This window comes from Hypomesus transpacificus, chromosome 25 (assembly GCF_021917145.1).
Source record: "Hypomesus transpacificus isolate Combined female chromosome 25, fHypTra1, whole genome shotgun sequence".
NCBI lineage: Eukaryota > Metazoa > Chordata > Actinopteri > Osmeriformes > Osmeridae > Hypomesus > Hypomesus transpacificus.
The window spans coordinates 5,088,392-5,103,613 of NC_061084.1; the positions used below are offsets into that span (position 1 = coordinate 5,088,392).

A 15,222-nucleotide genomic window follows, 5' to 3' on the forward strand; every position below is an offset into this window, starting at 1 on the left:
TAGGGGCATAAAAAAAGAGGTATTTTCACGAGATAGGAACCCGCAGTGTGCAAGTTAATCTCATTTTCCGTCAGAGAGCATCAGAGAATAATGCAATTCAGGGCCCACAACTTTGCATCTTTATGGTGACACGGCTTACACCGTCGCAAGGCATACAAATTCTCGCCTGTCGTCTCATGTAAATAAACGTCAAAATGCCAGACATGCCATGAGCTAGCTAACCGGGCCCCCAGAGCCTGATGACGGATGGACTGAAAGCAGCCGGCAGCATAAAAAACGCTGCGTAATGTATTTGTTTAAGCCGGACCGTAAACGGACGTGGTCTGCGATGGAGGGTGGGGGGTGGATGGGGGGGGGGATGGAGGGGGAGAGGAGGGATGACCGAGCGAGCGAGCGGACCCGGCGGGCTGAATAATGGTGCCCATCCCGGGGCCTCTAGGAATGGGTTAGGAGGCGCTAGCGGCGGGGAGGGAAAGCGCTTGTGCCAGCACTTCCTCCCGGACGCGGCCATATGTATTATAGCGCCCTCCTGCTTTACAATCCCCAGCCCCTATCCCTCTCCGGAAGAATATGCCCCGTTAGCTTGAGCAGTATTGATTCCTTTGAGGAGAAGGCGGGGGCAGATGGGTAGGAGATTGGAAGATTTGCTGGTGGTGGTGGGGGGGGGAGGTGCATATAGGGCTCAACGGAGATCCCTGTTTGCTTTTCTGCAAGCCAAGAGGAAATTTAAATATCTCCCTGGAAAAGCAAAACGGCTGCCGTTCCCCATAAAGCGCCGGCTGAGGTTAAACACTGCTCACGGCAGCAAGTCGGACGCCTCGCCGGGCTCGCCCGTGACAACGGGGTTCCTGTCGGGGCTTTCGACGGGTGGGGGAGATGATGCAACGCAAACAAGGCGATGAATTGCTTTTTGATGCCGGGGGAGAACAAACGATTCGAGGCGGGGTAGTTCGGGGTGAGGCGGGGGCGGGAGGAAGGGGGAGGGGGGGGGGGCGAGGTGGGGGGGGCGGGAGAAGGGGGGGGGGAGCGAGGTGGGGGGGCGGCTCTCCAAGACGAATGACGCTCAGAGAAGCCAAGTTAGGGGAGGAAGAGAGTGGGAGGATGTGCACAGCGACGTGAGCAGGGCCCTTGGGGGTCGGCCATTTATCTTTCTGAGAGATTGTGAGAGAAAGTATCAATCATTATCAGATAGGTATACAGTGTATATGTATACAGTACCTATGCCGTATATCGAGGTGGACATGGAGGGATGAGGTGGAGAAACTTCAGTGGGTGCCAAACTGAAGTTCTCGCTGGAATTACTTTGAGCACCTCGAAAGTATTTGAAAGTGGGATTTCAAATGGCTGCTTTGACTTTGTGTAGTCTTGCACCTTTCAGAGCTGTTCTCCAGTAATCCTGATTGGCGTGAACACCATTTCCTCTGTCTTTTAAATCTTTGCCGTCTTTGTGTCGCTGGAAATGATTCATTCATGTTTGTGATTTGGAACGGTGGTCCTTCGAGGTGTCACGTGTCGGAGGAATGATTCAAGTGTCCTCACCTGTTATCGTTATGGCTGTCCAACGCGTGGGAAATGCTGATTGCCGTCCTGTTCTGACTTCTGACACCTTAAGGAGACACAAAGAACCATTCACTTCACAGATCACTTACAAAATACGACTGAACGACTCCAAATAGGAGCACGGGACCTGGAGAAAGCAAAAAAAAAAAAAAGTCAAAACAACATTTCCCAACCATCAGAAATGGTTACAAATGGGTGGAATTTGAATGACATTTCACAGAATATCAACCCCCGACAACACTGCGTTTCCCAGTGCGGCGGAGAGGTCGGTTTGGATGCGGCTGTAGGGACAGAGAGGTGGAACGACGAGTGTTGGGCGGGAGGGCTGAGGAGCTGGCGATGGTCGGCCAATCAGGCGATGAGTCAGTCATGCTGTGAGAGAACATTTGGTTCCACTGTAGAAAAAGCGTGTCAGGATCTAGAATGCAATCAGGGAGCTTTGTGCTCGACGCTGGTACGATGAAGTGATTTCCCCCTCCCCCTTCTCTGTTCACTACTCCTATTCACAGAGCTGTGTGTGTGTGTGTGTGTGCCCCCCACTCCCACCCCATAACCATACCCCCCCCCCCCTCCCACACCCCCACAGATTTCTTTTCTATTTTTTCCCCTCCTGGTTGGCATTCAGCGGAGCGAGAGAGAGAGGAAGTTCTCTTCTCCTTTCGTGACTAAACATCTCCCTCATCATCAGCCCGAGCTGGGAGTCTAAAGGGCCAAGCTGATTGGCCCCTAAGATGGAGAAAGAAGCACTTTACATAATGCTAATTACACATCCGCCGCAATTACCTTTCTGTACATGATTTGGGTAATTACGGAAAAGCTAATTGTGAAATTAGCATTTTTTTCACTTTACAGTACGCCGGCTGTGTGTGTGTGTGTACATGTGAAAATCCTTGCGTTTAGATACCCCCTAAAGTACTGAGATCTGAACCACAATTTATTCCATGCAGGCATGCCGGGGTTGGTTCAATAGCGTTCGGAAACACGAATAAGAGCTGAATTTCTTCATTTGACAAACACTCAGGTGGCATGTATTTAACCCAGTGCCGTCGAAACATTTAACCTGAGTGCACCCATCTCGTATCACCGTTCCAACTGGGGCGCAGTACACCCGACGTGGCGATGTGCTTCCGCCAAAGGGATACGCTGCATCTGTCATCTCAATGGCCTTTCTCCCTTTCTGCTTGAGCAGCGTGCTATCCCCACCCTACTGCTTGACATTCTCGACCCATCTGCACGCTCTTGGGTCCCTCCATCCTTCCTGCCTGCCCTCGTCTGGTGGGAGACGGTCTCATCCCTCCCTTCAGCCGCAGAGCCGCGGCTGCCAGAGACAGACAGTGGAGAAGAAAGATTTCCCGGCGAGAGAATGAGAAGGCAGAGAGGGGGCGAGGGGGGAAATGAGTGGAGAGAGAAAGAGAGGAGCCGAAAAGAGAGAAAGAAGTGGAAAAAGTGTGTGTGGGGGGGGGAGTCAGGGAGACACTGGCTCTCCAAACAGACAGCAAATATAATGAGAGAGGGAAAGGGAGAGAGACATAGATAGTGGCGGGGGGGGGGGGGGGGGGGAGAGAAATATACAAAGCAAAAAATGAGAGAGGGAGAGAAAGGCAAGGTCGAAGGCACCGGTTCTCCCGGCAGACGGCACAAACACAGCTCGCTATGTTAATAATGGACACCATCACTCATCCGGCAAGCGTTACCGTAGCGATGGCTCGCAGAGCGAGAGAGAAGCTCGTAAAATGAGTGAGGCACAAAGAAGAGAGAGGAGCGGAACACTAAAGGAAGAGCCCCCCCCCCCCCCCGAATCCATACCTCCGACACACTCCACACACACGGCGCGGACGCCTCTTTTGTAACCGGGTCGATCCGCCGAGGATTCGCGCGAGGCACACGGCATTAGCAGGGAGCGCTGCCTTTTTTTTTTCTCTCTCGATGGAAACCATTTTTACGCGTTGTGGTAGGGTTCTAACAAAGCCCAGACAACCACACCACTGTTCTTGAAAAAAGAGGACGTTCAACAGCTCTTAAGAAATGACCCAGGGCGACACTTCCTGCGATACTTTCCCCCAAAAAGGCGTTTGCTATCCAACCACAACAGCAGTCTCAATGACACAAAGCAACATACTGTATTTGTAAATATTAGCCTATCTTGCTACCTAGTGCACATATCCATGCGGGTACTGAAAGTATAAAAGATAAATGGGATCTTTTCTGGGACATTGTGTAAACAGGAGTCGAGAAGAGAGCTCAGCCATGAGCTTGTTCACCATCTTAATGTTTACCACCAAAATAACATGCATCCTTGTGTTGACATTAGGCCCGAATTGGACACAGGGTGCTGAATGAATCTGGATCATACAAAACAGAGCCAAAGACAGAGAGAACCGGAATGTGAGATATCTCCGAAATCTTACACGAGGACCAGCCGATATTAACCTATTCCTCATATGCATCATTCATCGCATGTATTTGAGCTCACCTCACTGACACTAGGTGATCTTGCTAATCATCGCACAGTTCAGGAACAGGCTAATCCACCATTAGAAAAACAGGGGAGTTAGGAGTGGGTTAGAGAGATGCTAGAGGAACAAAACCAGGTCAACCACTAGATTACGGCTGAACTCGAGGAAACCCACAAGAACTCTGGTTGAACTGCACTCCTCATGTAACTTCCATATCGGGCTGTACCATTACCATCTTGGTAGGTTTATTGGGGGGGGGGGGGGGGTTCATGTATGGGGGAAAAAAAGACAAGCATATATCATTAGGGGGTTGAGGAAACCTCGATGTGAACCCAAAGCTTAAGATGGTTTGGCATTTGAGACGGCTCTTCAAAACATGCTCGGGTAATCAGTGCCTTCTCCCACTAATGGGAACGAGGCTTTGTTATTCGATGCGGATTTACTTCCCCTTCTTCTCTCAGCATGCGTTGCCAGACCACGGGCCTTCTGACAGCGCGGTGAATGAGTGCGAGGAGCCCGTCGGACGGCTAATGAAGAAACGCGAGACGACCGAGTGGGTAATGCCGTCCCTCTCGCTCTCTGTCAAAACAATGTGCGATAGTGATGTGTCGTTCGTGAACGATTCGTTCATTTTGAACAAATCCTTATAAGGCCTCGGGAGTAACGAGTCCTCTCAACGAGTGATTCGTTCATTTCCCGACTAGGTCTTTCTACGAGTCTTTGGATCATTTTTCACGTGACCTGCATAGGCTCTGTAGCTAGAGGAAACGAACGATTCGTTCCTTTTCCGACTCGGTCTTTCTACGAGTCTTTGGATCATTTTTCACGTGACCTGTATAGGCTGTAGCAAGAGGAAACAAACGATTCAATCCTTTCCCGACTCGGTCTTTCTACGAGTCTTTGGATCATTTTTCACGTGACCTGCATAGGCTCTGTAGATAGAGGAAACGAATGATTAGTTCCTTCCCCGACTCGGTCTTTCTACGAGTCTTTGGATCCTTTTTTCACGTGACCCGCATTGTATTTTTTAGTAGAGGAAACAGTTTCCTTATTCCCTTTCGCGTGGCCGCTGTTTTAGTAAGACGTGAATGAATGATATTCGCAGTATGATAAGTCATCATACTGACTGGTTTTGTTATTTTCACTTTACATTTACACTTACAGTTTAGTGCAGTGTAATTGTTTGACGTGATAATTAAATGCTAGTGTGATAATACATGACCAAATCATACAAACTCATGATACATTATTTTAATGCAGGAATTTATTTTGAAATAGTATTTGCTGGTGCACATGTCATGCACTAACCTACAGTGGACGTATAGGGGCTATACGTCCTTTGCAGTGGACGTATAGCCCCCAACCCCCCCCCCCCCCCCCCCCTGAAATGAACAAATGACTCGAAAAAAGATTCGTTCATTTTACTGAACGAGATTCAAAGAACCGAATCAGTAAAAAGAACCGAACTTCCCATCACTAATGTGCGGCGTTTCCTTTTTTTTGAAGGCTACATCACCGCAGCGGGAGTGCCCGATGGAGATCTTAGCGCTGGTAATGGAGTCGCTGGAGCTCGCGTCTCCGCGCTAATCCGCTTTAGCGACCAGCATTTGCCTGGCTGGCGACGCGGGCGTGGAGGGTCCGCCTCGCGCGCACGCCGTGAGCGTCCCGGGGCTCCGAAGCGCTTTCGAAAGACCCGCTCTTTCGATTTGGACCGTGCCGGATTGAAAGGCTGGGTTCATAGGAGGTCTGTCTTTGATATGAGACGGTACGGTGCCGTGCTGTGTGTCTGGTGTTCTGTCAATGCATTTCGCCGCCTTCTTTTCCCCGCGACGCGTGGTGGAGAGAAAGTCAATTTGAGCACTCTCAAGTCAACGGAATACTTACGTCTGTAATAGAACAACTCCATCTTTACCGTTGCATCGTATTTCAGTACAGGGCGTCATCTTAAACCAAGGCAGTCAACCCCTCCGATTCCCCCAGTCCTACAACTCTCAAATACTGTTCCGTCTCCCTTTTCCTGTTCTTCGTTTACAATCAATTCCCAAAAGCATTGGCCCCTTAAACACAATGTTGTTGTGTTATTTCCTCAGAGGGCATCAATAGTGGATCTCCTTTACGATGCTCAATAACACTGTATGAAGCCCCCGAGACAGGGTTGATCAATGGCAAGGGAAATCAAAAGAGAAGACTCCATTTTGGCTCGCTAAAGGGTGAGTCTTAATGGAGCGACCAACAGGCAGTGCATGAGCCGTAATGTCTCCTAACTGTGTGTGTTTCTTCTGCTTTGCGTTTTGGGGCTGATATGGATGTTCAATTAGACGTTCCAATTCCAAAGGGCAGGTAAGCTGGGGCCCATGTCGGTAGACGGGTTAACACGACCAATTATGATTCGTCCACTCATCAATCAGTCCCAATTTGAAGTGCGTCTCGCCCCTAACATAGCTGGATTCAGGGCGTTGGCTGGTGGTCAGAACATAGTGTTGTAATACTAGCTCATGGTAGAACTGGTTGTAGGCCTAACCATACATTGTAGCGTGGAACATAAAGTGAGACCACAGTATGTTTACTGGAGAGGGAGGCGATGGGGTTATGCGCCTAGCGTGTCTAACGCATGAGGATGAGGCGCATGACGCACGCCATGCACTGCTGTTCTTTCCTGTTAGTGAGCTGGGATCAACCCCAAAGTACAGTAGATGTGAATGCCACCGTAAGGCTGTATCATTCGATGAAGGTTGCTGTAAGGCTCCGCGTCTAAATATATACAGTGCGCATGTACACATACGGAAACACGCACATATACTACACACACACATCCTACACACACACACACCGCCAAAGTCCCTCGAACCACTGACTAATGATGCCGAGTGAACATAAAAAGAGCCATACAGATTTGCGTGCGACCGTGACAACATACAAACATCATCTGTTTGTACAGTACAAAGTCTTGGTAAAAACATGGCATCTCCCCATGTAAACGACTGCTTTCTCTGACAATGAGAGGATTTCCGGAGGCATGAGAATAAGTGTTGCATACGTTATGCCAGCGAGCAGCACAATCTTGGAGCAGGCAGAGAGAGGAAATAAACACATTTTCAAAAACACCGCGCTCCGGGGTGATGCATTAGCGAGATCGCATCTAATATTCAATCAAGGTACAAAGTCGAATTTATATATTCCCTGATTTCACTCGTTCCAAGGCAGCATTTTTAATTCTGGGAATGAAATCAAAGGGTATGGAGCAGCCTTATCAGCCAGCAACACCACCCAATAAGAGAGAGGGCCCAGGGGGGATCCATAAAGTGCTGTTGATTTATGGTGCTGGCAGATTAACGATGCTTATTCCGTTTGAGTCTGGTATTAATCAACGTGTAATGTCACATGTTGCGGGCTGGCTGGCTGGCTGGCTGGCTAGCTGGCTAGCCCTTGGGCCAACACAACCTCGGTCTACCTTCTGAACACACACACTTCCCTCAAAACTGCCCATTTACCGACACGCGCGCACACACACACACACTTTGACCGTCTCACACACTCACAAACGCACAAACAGTCGTTAGAGACGCCAAACAGAGCTGTGATGGATGAACGGCGGATGCAGCGGCGGCGCCCAAGCATGGGCGCGGAAATGAAAATTGATGGTTGCAACGCCCCGAAGATGAGCTGTAATGGAAAGGGGAGCGGGTACCCGGGAACACGATGCCCGGTTACGCCCACACGCGTGTCATTAACGTGTCATTAAAAGGAGCCCAGGAAAGGTCAGCCGGCACGGCAGGAGCGTGATGGATGGCTGATCAGCGGCGGCGCCAAAGTCAAGTGACCTTTCCTCCAATCAAAAACTTTTTACTGGGGGGCGAGATCGGCAACCAGACAGTAAATCAATCTGGACCGGTTAGGACGCAGAGAAGGACAGATGTAAATTTAGAAGGAAGACGGATGGTTCAGTGAGGATTTATGAGGGAGGGAGGGTGGGTGTGTGTGTGTGTGTGGGGGGGGGGGGGGTGTAACGTTTCTTTGTTTATTGGCTGCGCGGTTTTCGCTGTTTGTTGAAAGCAAAAACAACAAAAAACCACTGTCAATTTCGTCGGCAAACACAACACTGAGGCACAACATTAGAATCGAGGGGGAAATCGCTGACACATAACATTATGTCTCCATTAAGACTAAGATACTGGAGGGAGGGTGGAATGGGGGCTGGGCTACATTAAACAATGGCAACGTTCGACAAAGTGAGTGACAAATTCGTTTAGGGCTCTCTCCTTCACTCCCGAGTCGTTCTCCCTTACCACATTGGAGTCTGAGTCACATTGATTAATTATGCAAACCAAACAGAGCCCCATTCTGATCCAATATAAATATCCAAACCTTTGTTTGCCCCCCCCACCCCCTGAACATAATGGATCTAAAGTCCTGACGGACCCGTAGTGTAAATTGTGAGTGTCCTCCTCTTCCAATCCAGTCTCATCGAGTCTCCCAGCAGCGCAACAGTGGTAGAAGTGGAGTAATAATGAATGTGCGGGGCACGATGAGGGAATTTTGAGTGAGTCATAAGCAAGTTGTCCCTCAGGGTTGAACGTAAAGGAGGGGCTTTCTCGTTTGCCGGAATATTCCGTCGCTGAGCACTCTCTGGTTCATTTTCTCCCTCATGTCTTCAGCGGATGTTTGAAACCCCCCCCCCCGTGGGTTTTATCTGTGGCCGAGCCATTTGTCATCCTGACCACTAGCCCGCAGGGTCACCGGGATCAATTCGCCTCCATCAAACGTGGCTGCATGGGAATGAAATGGAGCTCAACCTTGCTACTCCTCCCAGTGCTCCTAGCTGACTGTAACGGTGACCTTTAACCCCCGGGGCATCTCTAACTAATACAGTCGCCTCTCTATATGTCAAACCTTGACCTCGGCCATGCCGTAACCGCAGCCCTAAAAGTGAAAGATGAAACGAACCCTTTCGGCACTCCGTCAAAAGCCAGCCCCGTCCACCTGTCCACGGTGGAGTCGCCGCTCGGAATTCAGGAAAGCTAATTACCAACCCCCCCCTCCCCCCCTGTCCTCCGTCGCTCACCGTTATCCTCCGCTTCCGGTGCCTTTCTTTCCTGTCGGGTGAGCCGCTCCGCCTCTCCTCTGCTCCTCCGGTGCTCCTCCAGTTTGGTCTGCAAGTCCTCAGACAGACGCTGCAGGTCTCGGAGCTGGGCCTGGGGAGGAACGCAAGGCTGTCAAGGCTGATAGTGTCACTTCCTGTCACCCCCCCCCCCCTCCTCCTCCTCCTCCTCCTCCCTCCCCCGCGCCTGCTCCAAGCTAAGCACGGCTGTAAAATGAAATAGGAACATCTGACGGCACACGACTACCCTGCAAATTGACAAAAAATGGCACGCTGTGACGACAGCTTCCGCGGCGGCTCAGAGCGGGGTTGTGTGGCGACGGTGAAGACGGGCCGATGGGGTTGTGTAACGGCGGCTGGTTGTTTGGGTAACGCCGCCGACAAAGAGAAAAACAAAACAACGGCGACCCGGGGTGAACCCAAACTTCAAAAGTGGAGCGTCGGAAAGGATTTAATGACAAATATCAAGGATGGAGGCTCCTTTTCAAGTCTCCCTCTGTCTGTTTTCACAACGACCAGCTGCTGTGCCTGTGTAGGACATGAGGAGACTACACAATGGACTATTTCAATCACCTGCGTCTACCAGCATTACTGCTGCCCCAAAAATGACACCAAATGACAGCAAAGCATAGACTATCATCACTCTCTGTAATAGGCCAATTAAGAAGAAAAAAAGCAGCGAGCCTGTGTGTGTGTGTGAGTGTGTGTGTGTGTGCGTGTGCGTGTGCGTGTCAATATTACTTTCCAATCTCCTCTCTTGAGTTGCTCATAATGCAGTGATGGATTCTAGCTGAAGTTTGGATAGGGATGACTAACTTTCTGGGGCATGTTGCCTTCTTATCCACACTCACCTGCTCCAGTGATTTATGGACTCCATTTGGAGTGTGCAAGAGCATACCTGGCCCTCAGTACTTAGCTGCAGGAGGGAAAAGTGCCTCTGAAACATACTATCAAGTTAGGGTCGACAGAACCGCCTTCTAATATTGTATACTGTGTACCAAAAAGCAAAGCTACGATGCTTATGCTCCAAAGCACAGTGCTGCCAAACAAAAGTAAACCGTACAGCCAAACCTGTCAATCTACTGTACTCAAACGCTAATACCATGCCCCAATGGACACAAATGGTGCTAATGCTAGCGCTAGCATGCTCTCAGTTTATATCTGCAGGACTGATCCAGCAGTTTGTAACAACCAACAGCTCCGGAATCGGTTCCACGGGGACTTCAAACCTGCAAACAAAAACCACCGACGCAATTCCGAGTGGCTACATTTAGCTCTGTGTCTCCTCCGGTGCTGCTCTTTTCTGACCTTTGACCCCCTCGGGCGATTCGCTTTGAGTCATTGTGTTCCAGAGACTAGCCCCCCCCCTTCCCCCGCCATATCAATGGAGACACAACCAGAAGAGAAGATGAGCGGGTGCAGGGGGATGGGGGGGGGGGGGGCTATGCACGCCCTCAGCCTGGACCTGTCAATCACCTTCCCGGAGAAATGAACACTGGAACAGAAATATCCGACCGAAAATGCACCGAGTGCACAAAGTATAGACTTATCATCAAGCAATCAGAGGAGTCTGTGTGCTCGAGCAAGCGTGTGCACACGTGTGTGTGTGTGGGTGTGTGTGTGTGTGTGTGTGTGTGCAAGTGGGCGTGTGTGAGCATTGGTACATTTTTGGTGTGTATGCATTCGCTTGCTGGCAGACAGTCTATCATACTGACCATGTGCATGAGAGTGACATTCAACTGCAGCAGTTGCCGGTTGTCAAAACAGCTTGTTCACCACACCTTGAAATGAATCGTGTGTGACTGCGAAGTAGCACATTTTAAACAACACAATTAAAACGACGAAGAAGTTGACACCCTCCAGTTGACAAAAATGGATTAACAATGCCCACAGTTTTCGGTGGACCTATGGTTTGAGACACAAAGGGCGAGGGGCGTTAAGCTGTAAAGGAGTCTCCCTGGGTAGTGTGGAAGAAATGGGGTTCCTTATGTGCTTCTGTGGATTACAATCAGCCTCATCATCTGTTCATATATTCTGTCTTATTATCCATTCCTATGTGTTCCTACGGTAACCTACTGTGTTCTGATGAAAGTCACAGTTCTATGATGTTGTATCCGCCAGCCTATAATAACAAACACCTTTTGGCTGTATGTTATCTCTGTTGTTCTCGATATAAACACGGTCCTCGGACGTTCATGCCTCAGAGAGACTATGCTAGTTCCGTTGTGTCTGAACTGGTCATCTTTACATCGAGGGGGTTATGGAAAGTCTCTCTCCAATCTGCTGATTGCGAATACTTTTAAAACCGTCAACTCTGCTTAACTTAGTCCCTCCATTAGTGAGGAGACGAACAGTACTCTTGCTTCATCAGTAGCATGAGGAATGGTAGCCTAACTCTAGCGATGGAGTGCTAGCTAAATGTCTTCGCTGGCCTTGGCCTTCAGCGAGCGCGCTCGCTTCAGCCAGCACGCCACAGCTGCCGTTACCTGCTTCTCCCTCCACACCGTAACCCCCTCCTCGATGTGCTGCTGCTTGAGCCGGAGTCCCTCGTCCAGAGTCCTCATCTGACCCTCCACCTCGGCTCGCTCCCTCCGTCCCAGATTCCTAGAAGAGAGCAGGCCATCACTACAGCCCAGAAACGGCGAGGCACCGCTGGCTCTAGTACCTCCTTGGCATCTCCTGGAGATGGCACGCTTTTATTCTGGAGGGCCCACGGTGCTCTTTGAATCCAAAGTGGGTCAACATCGGTGGGTAAATAAGTTGAGGAAGGATCGTTTGGCTGAGAATTGTATTTTTATTTTTTTCAGAGTCATTTTTTGGTTGTTGTAAGGGATACTAAAGGGACAGGCTTTTTTGAGGTTGTTATGATTTGTAATGTTTGTTTGTTTGGGATTTTGAGGTAGTTGGCTGAGAATCTAGGCTTCTGTTTACAAATGGCGGAACCTTATGTAAGTGGTGCTTAAGGTAAAAATTGTTTTGTTACACTAATGTCATCAGTCCCAATGAAGGAAGTATGCAAATTGGGTAACGAACTGTAAACATTGTGCCCTCAGTGACCGTTTGGACTGGGTTAAAACACGTATTCCAGACCAAAAAAAGTCATTTCTGAAATGGCATTTGTAATGTCTCTATTTAACTTTAAAGCTTCTGGTGCTATTTTCAACAAAGACCTAATGAGCCGTTTAAGTTCAATTTCACAATGTAGCAATTCCACTGTAAGTAACATAAGATTGTAAATGAGAATGTGTAATGATGTGGCGCAGCAGAATCTCCATATCAACGTTGAACTCTTAAAGGCACAACCCTAATGTGTTATGTACATTATGCAGGAGTTGGATTACTAAAGAAGTCATGAAAATACGGGGCAATGGTTTTTATCAAAGTGAAAGCATGCCCCCTGGTGCTGGGTTATGTCACTACAACATGGCCTCCTTCCTTTCATAAAACAGTCCTAAAACAACATGCATGTCAGTAAAGGGGTCGTTGGAAAACGACTTTTTCGATATCAAACCTATAGACTAAATGCACATTTAAACAAAGGACAGCATTTAGGGGACGTGTCGATTCATTTCAAAACAAATCCTCCGGTGGTCGTACTTCCACCGCCCACATGAATCCCCCGTTGGTCCTACCAAACCAGTCTCAAACTTGAGATCTATGACCAACTCGGTGGGACTGTGGATGCAATCCTGGCCAACTAACCTGCAGGAGTTCTGGCAGCGCGTGTGACTGTTATACTCATCGGAAGCATCACAGCAGTCTGCCAGAAGGAACAGGAGAGAGACAGATGAATCAAACACATTGTCGGCCAAGTAAACAACACACCACGGGACACTCACTCATGGCCCGATTGTCTTGGTATCTCTCTGGCCTGCGTGCGTACATACTTTTCTCCTTCATATATGTTTAAAAGGAAGAGACTGCCGGGAAACCTGGTGGTTGGAAAACCAATAAGAACAATGCTAACAGTTCATCAATCCACGTTGCATCAAGGGGTAAGTTATTTCAAATATCGGAAATCACACTCCTTCAATCCTCTACTTGAGAGGATTGCTCCCAGAATGCCTAGCGGCGCCTGGCAAGTGGTAACATGAGTACTTAGATCTGGTTTCAGTTTGGAAGTCGCTGGGATCAGGCAGAGAGAATGGTCACAGTGTGAAACTCCTCAATTACCCAGAACCCCTATTGGCGAGCAGTGGCTATAGCGCATTAGAGCTCTGGTGCCCGAGCACGGTAAAAGCTTTCTCGGAGCCGCGAGAGAAGAAGAAGAAGAAGGGGGAAAAAAAGCAGTGTGACTTCAAGCTCTAAGTGGCTCTGTTCAAGGCCGTCGCGGATGAGAACACAAGAGGAGGAGGAGGAGGAAGAGGAGAGGGAGAGGACAGAGAAAAGAGTCAGAAAGGGGGGTACGGAAAAGCTATCAAACGCACCCTTCCGCTCCCCTCTCTACCCCCCACACCCACCCCTCCCCCACCCCCACTCCCTTTCAGTGTTGCCTCGCTATCTCTCCGCCGCTTGCCGCCTGGCGTCATCAAAAGCCGTCAGGAAGGCCGGTGACGGGGAGGGGGCGTCGATAAGGGAGAAACGTTACGTTTTCTCCAAAGCCGGCAGTTCTCAGAGACATGGGATGGAAGGGGGTGATATGGGGGGAGGGGGGGTGGAAAATGATCTAATTAAGGGATTGAGTATGGCGGGCATATACAGGAACTGGAGAAAGAACGGGGGGGGGTGACATTTCGATGCAGGGGAAAAGCTGTTGGAAAACGGGTGGGAGGGGGAGGGGGAGGGGAGTCCTGTTTGCTCTGTCGATCTCTTTATTCCTCTGTTTGTTTTCCCACTACAAAAGGATGTGACAGCGGGCGTAACAACTTCCAACCTGTCAATCTGCCGACAGCGTTCTAAGTGTGTTTGCTCGCACACAGTGGAAAACCTACCAGTGGGGCATCACTCCAGAAGTACTCGTGGTAAATCGGGAGCCACGCTCACTGCATTCAGCAGCGGTGATGTCACCGAGTGATTCCATTCACATGGAAAACTGTAACGGGCAGTTCATAATGGTAATTAATACCGTCGGTCTGCCACCCATGGTACATCTATGGGCAGTGGTTGGGGATATTCTCGGTAGTCTTCTGTGGTAGCCACTGCCTTCAAATCGAATGTAGGTATCTGAGAGGATGAGCTTGCTGGGGCGATAGCATGGTAAAAATGTAGACCTTACCGCAAATGCCATCGTTGACGCGCGATGAGGGGATATAGTGAGGGCGGAAGCCCAGGTTGGCGCAGTAGAATCGGCCATTAGGACAGGCGGAGGTGCCTGCAGGGGTCACATGGTTAGAGATGCCGTACATCCGAGTATATTCACTGAGCCGTGGTTTGAAATAGACACCGTTAGCTCTACCCCGTGATTTATATAACCTATGAACATACATGCCCTGGCCTTTCCTGTTCTGAAATCTTTACATCATCCTGATCATTGTGTAGCTTTACATGTAGGTATTAATGCACTTCCGTGCATACTCTAGAGGTGGCAGTGTCATTCCATTAATAATACAGAGGACAGAGGTTGTCTTCCTCTTAGAGAGTGCTGGTATTTGTCCAGGGTACAGTTTGCAATGATTCTTCAGCAAGCTTTCAGTAGTGCCTGGTCATAAAATACACTTCAAGCTACATCATATTTTCATAAATTACTATATATTCAAAATAAGTACAGAATTCCTATAGTGGTTCATTTCACACATCTGTACCTGGTTCATCTGAGCCATCGGCACAGTCACAGTAGTCATCATTCACTTGCTCAAAGGGAATCATTTTGGACCCATCAATACACAGGAAGGACTTTCTTTCTCTGTAGAATCTTTTATCTGTACACATAAAATGTATGTAAAAGTCAAGTAGATGTTGTATATTGCATGAACACATCTACTCTATGTATGCATCTAGGCTGTCAATTCCTGTGACAGGCAGTTGCCTGTTAACACTGAGAGTCATGTATGAAGGTTAGTCGGTTGAGCTATACCAACATTTTACCGCTAAACATCACAAATAAGCATTAAGCGGAGATGGTTTCATTCTATATCTTATAAGAAAATCTGCAATTGTAGAGTTATTATA

General features: G+C 49.0%; 1 protein-coding gene across 1 annotated transcript in view; it reads right to left on the reverse strand.

Annotated features, from left to right (window-relative positions):
- LOC124486920 (glucosidase 2 subunit beta-like) overlaps positions 1 to 15,222 on the reverse strand; it is a 100,888-nt gene that overhangs the window by 85,355 nt on the left and 311 nt on the right. The window contains 5 exon segments of the mRNA XM_047048799.1: positions 9,079 to 9,208; positions 11,601 to 11,718; positions 12,817 to 12,874; positions 14,330 to 14,425; positions 14,856 to 14,972. Coding sequence (XP_046904755.1) covers positions 9,079 to 9,208; positions 11,601 to 11,718; positions 12,817 to 12,874; positions 14,330 to 14,425; positions 14,856 to 14,972 — 519 coding nt within the window.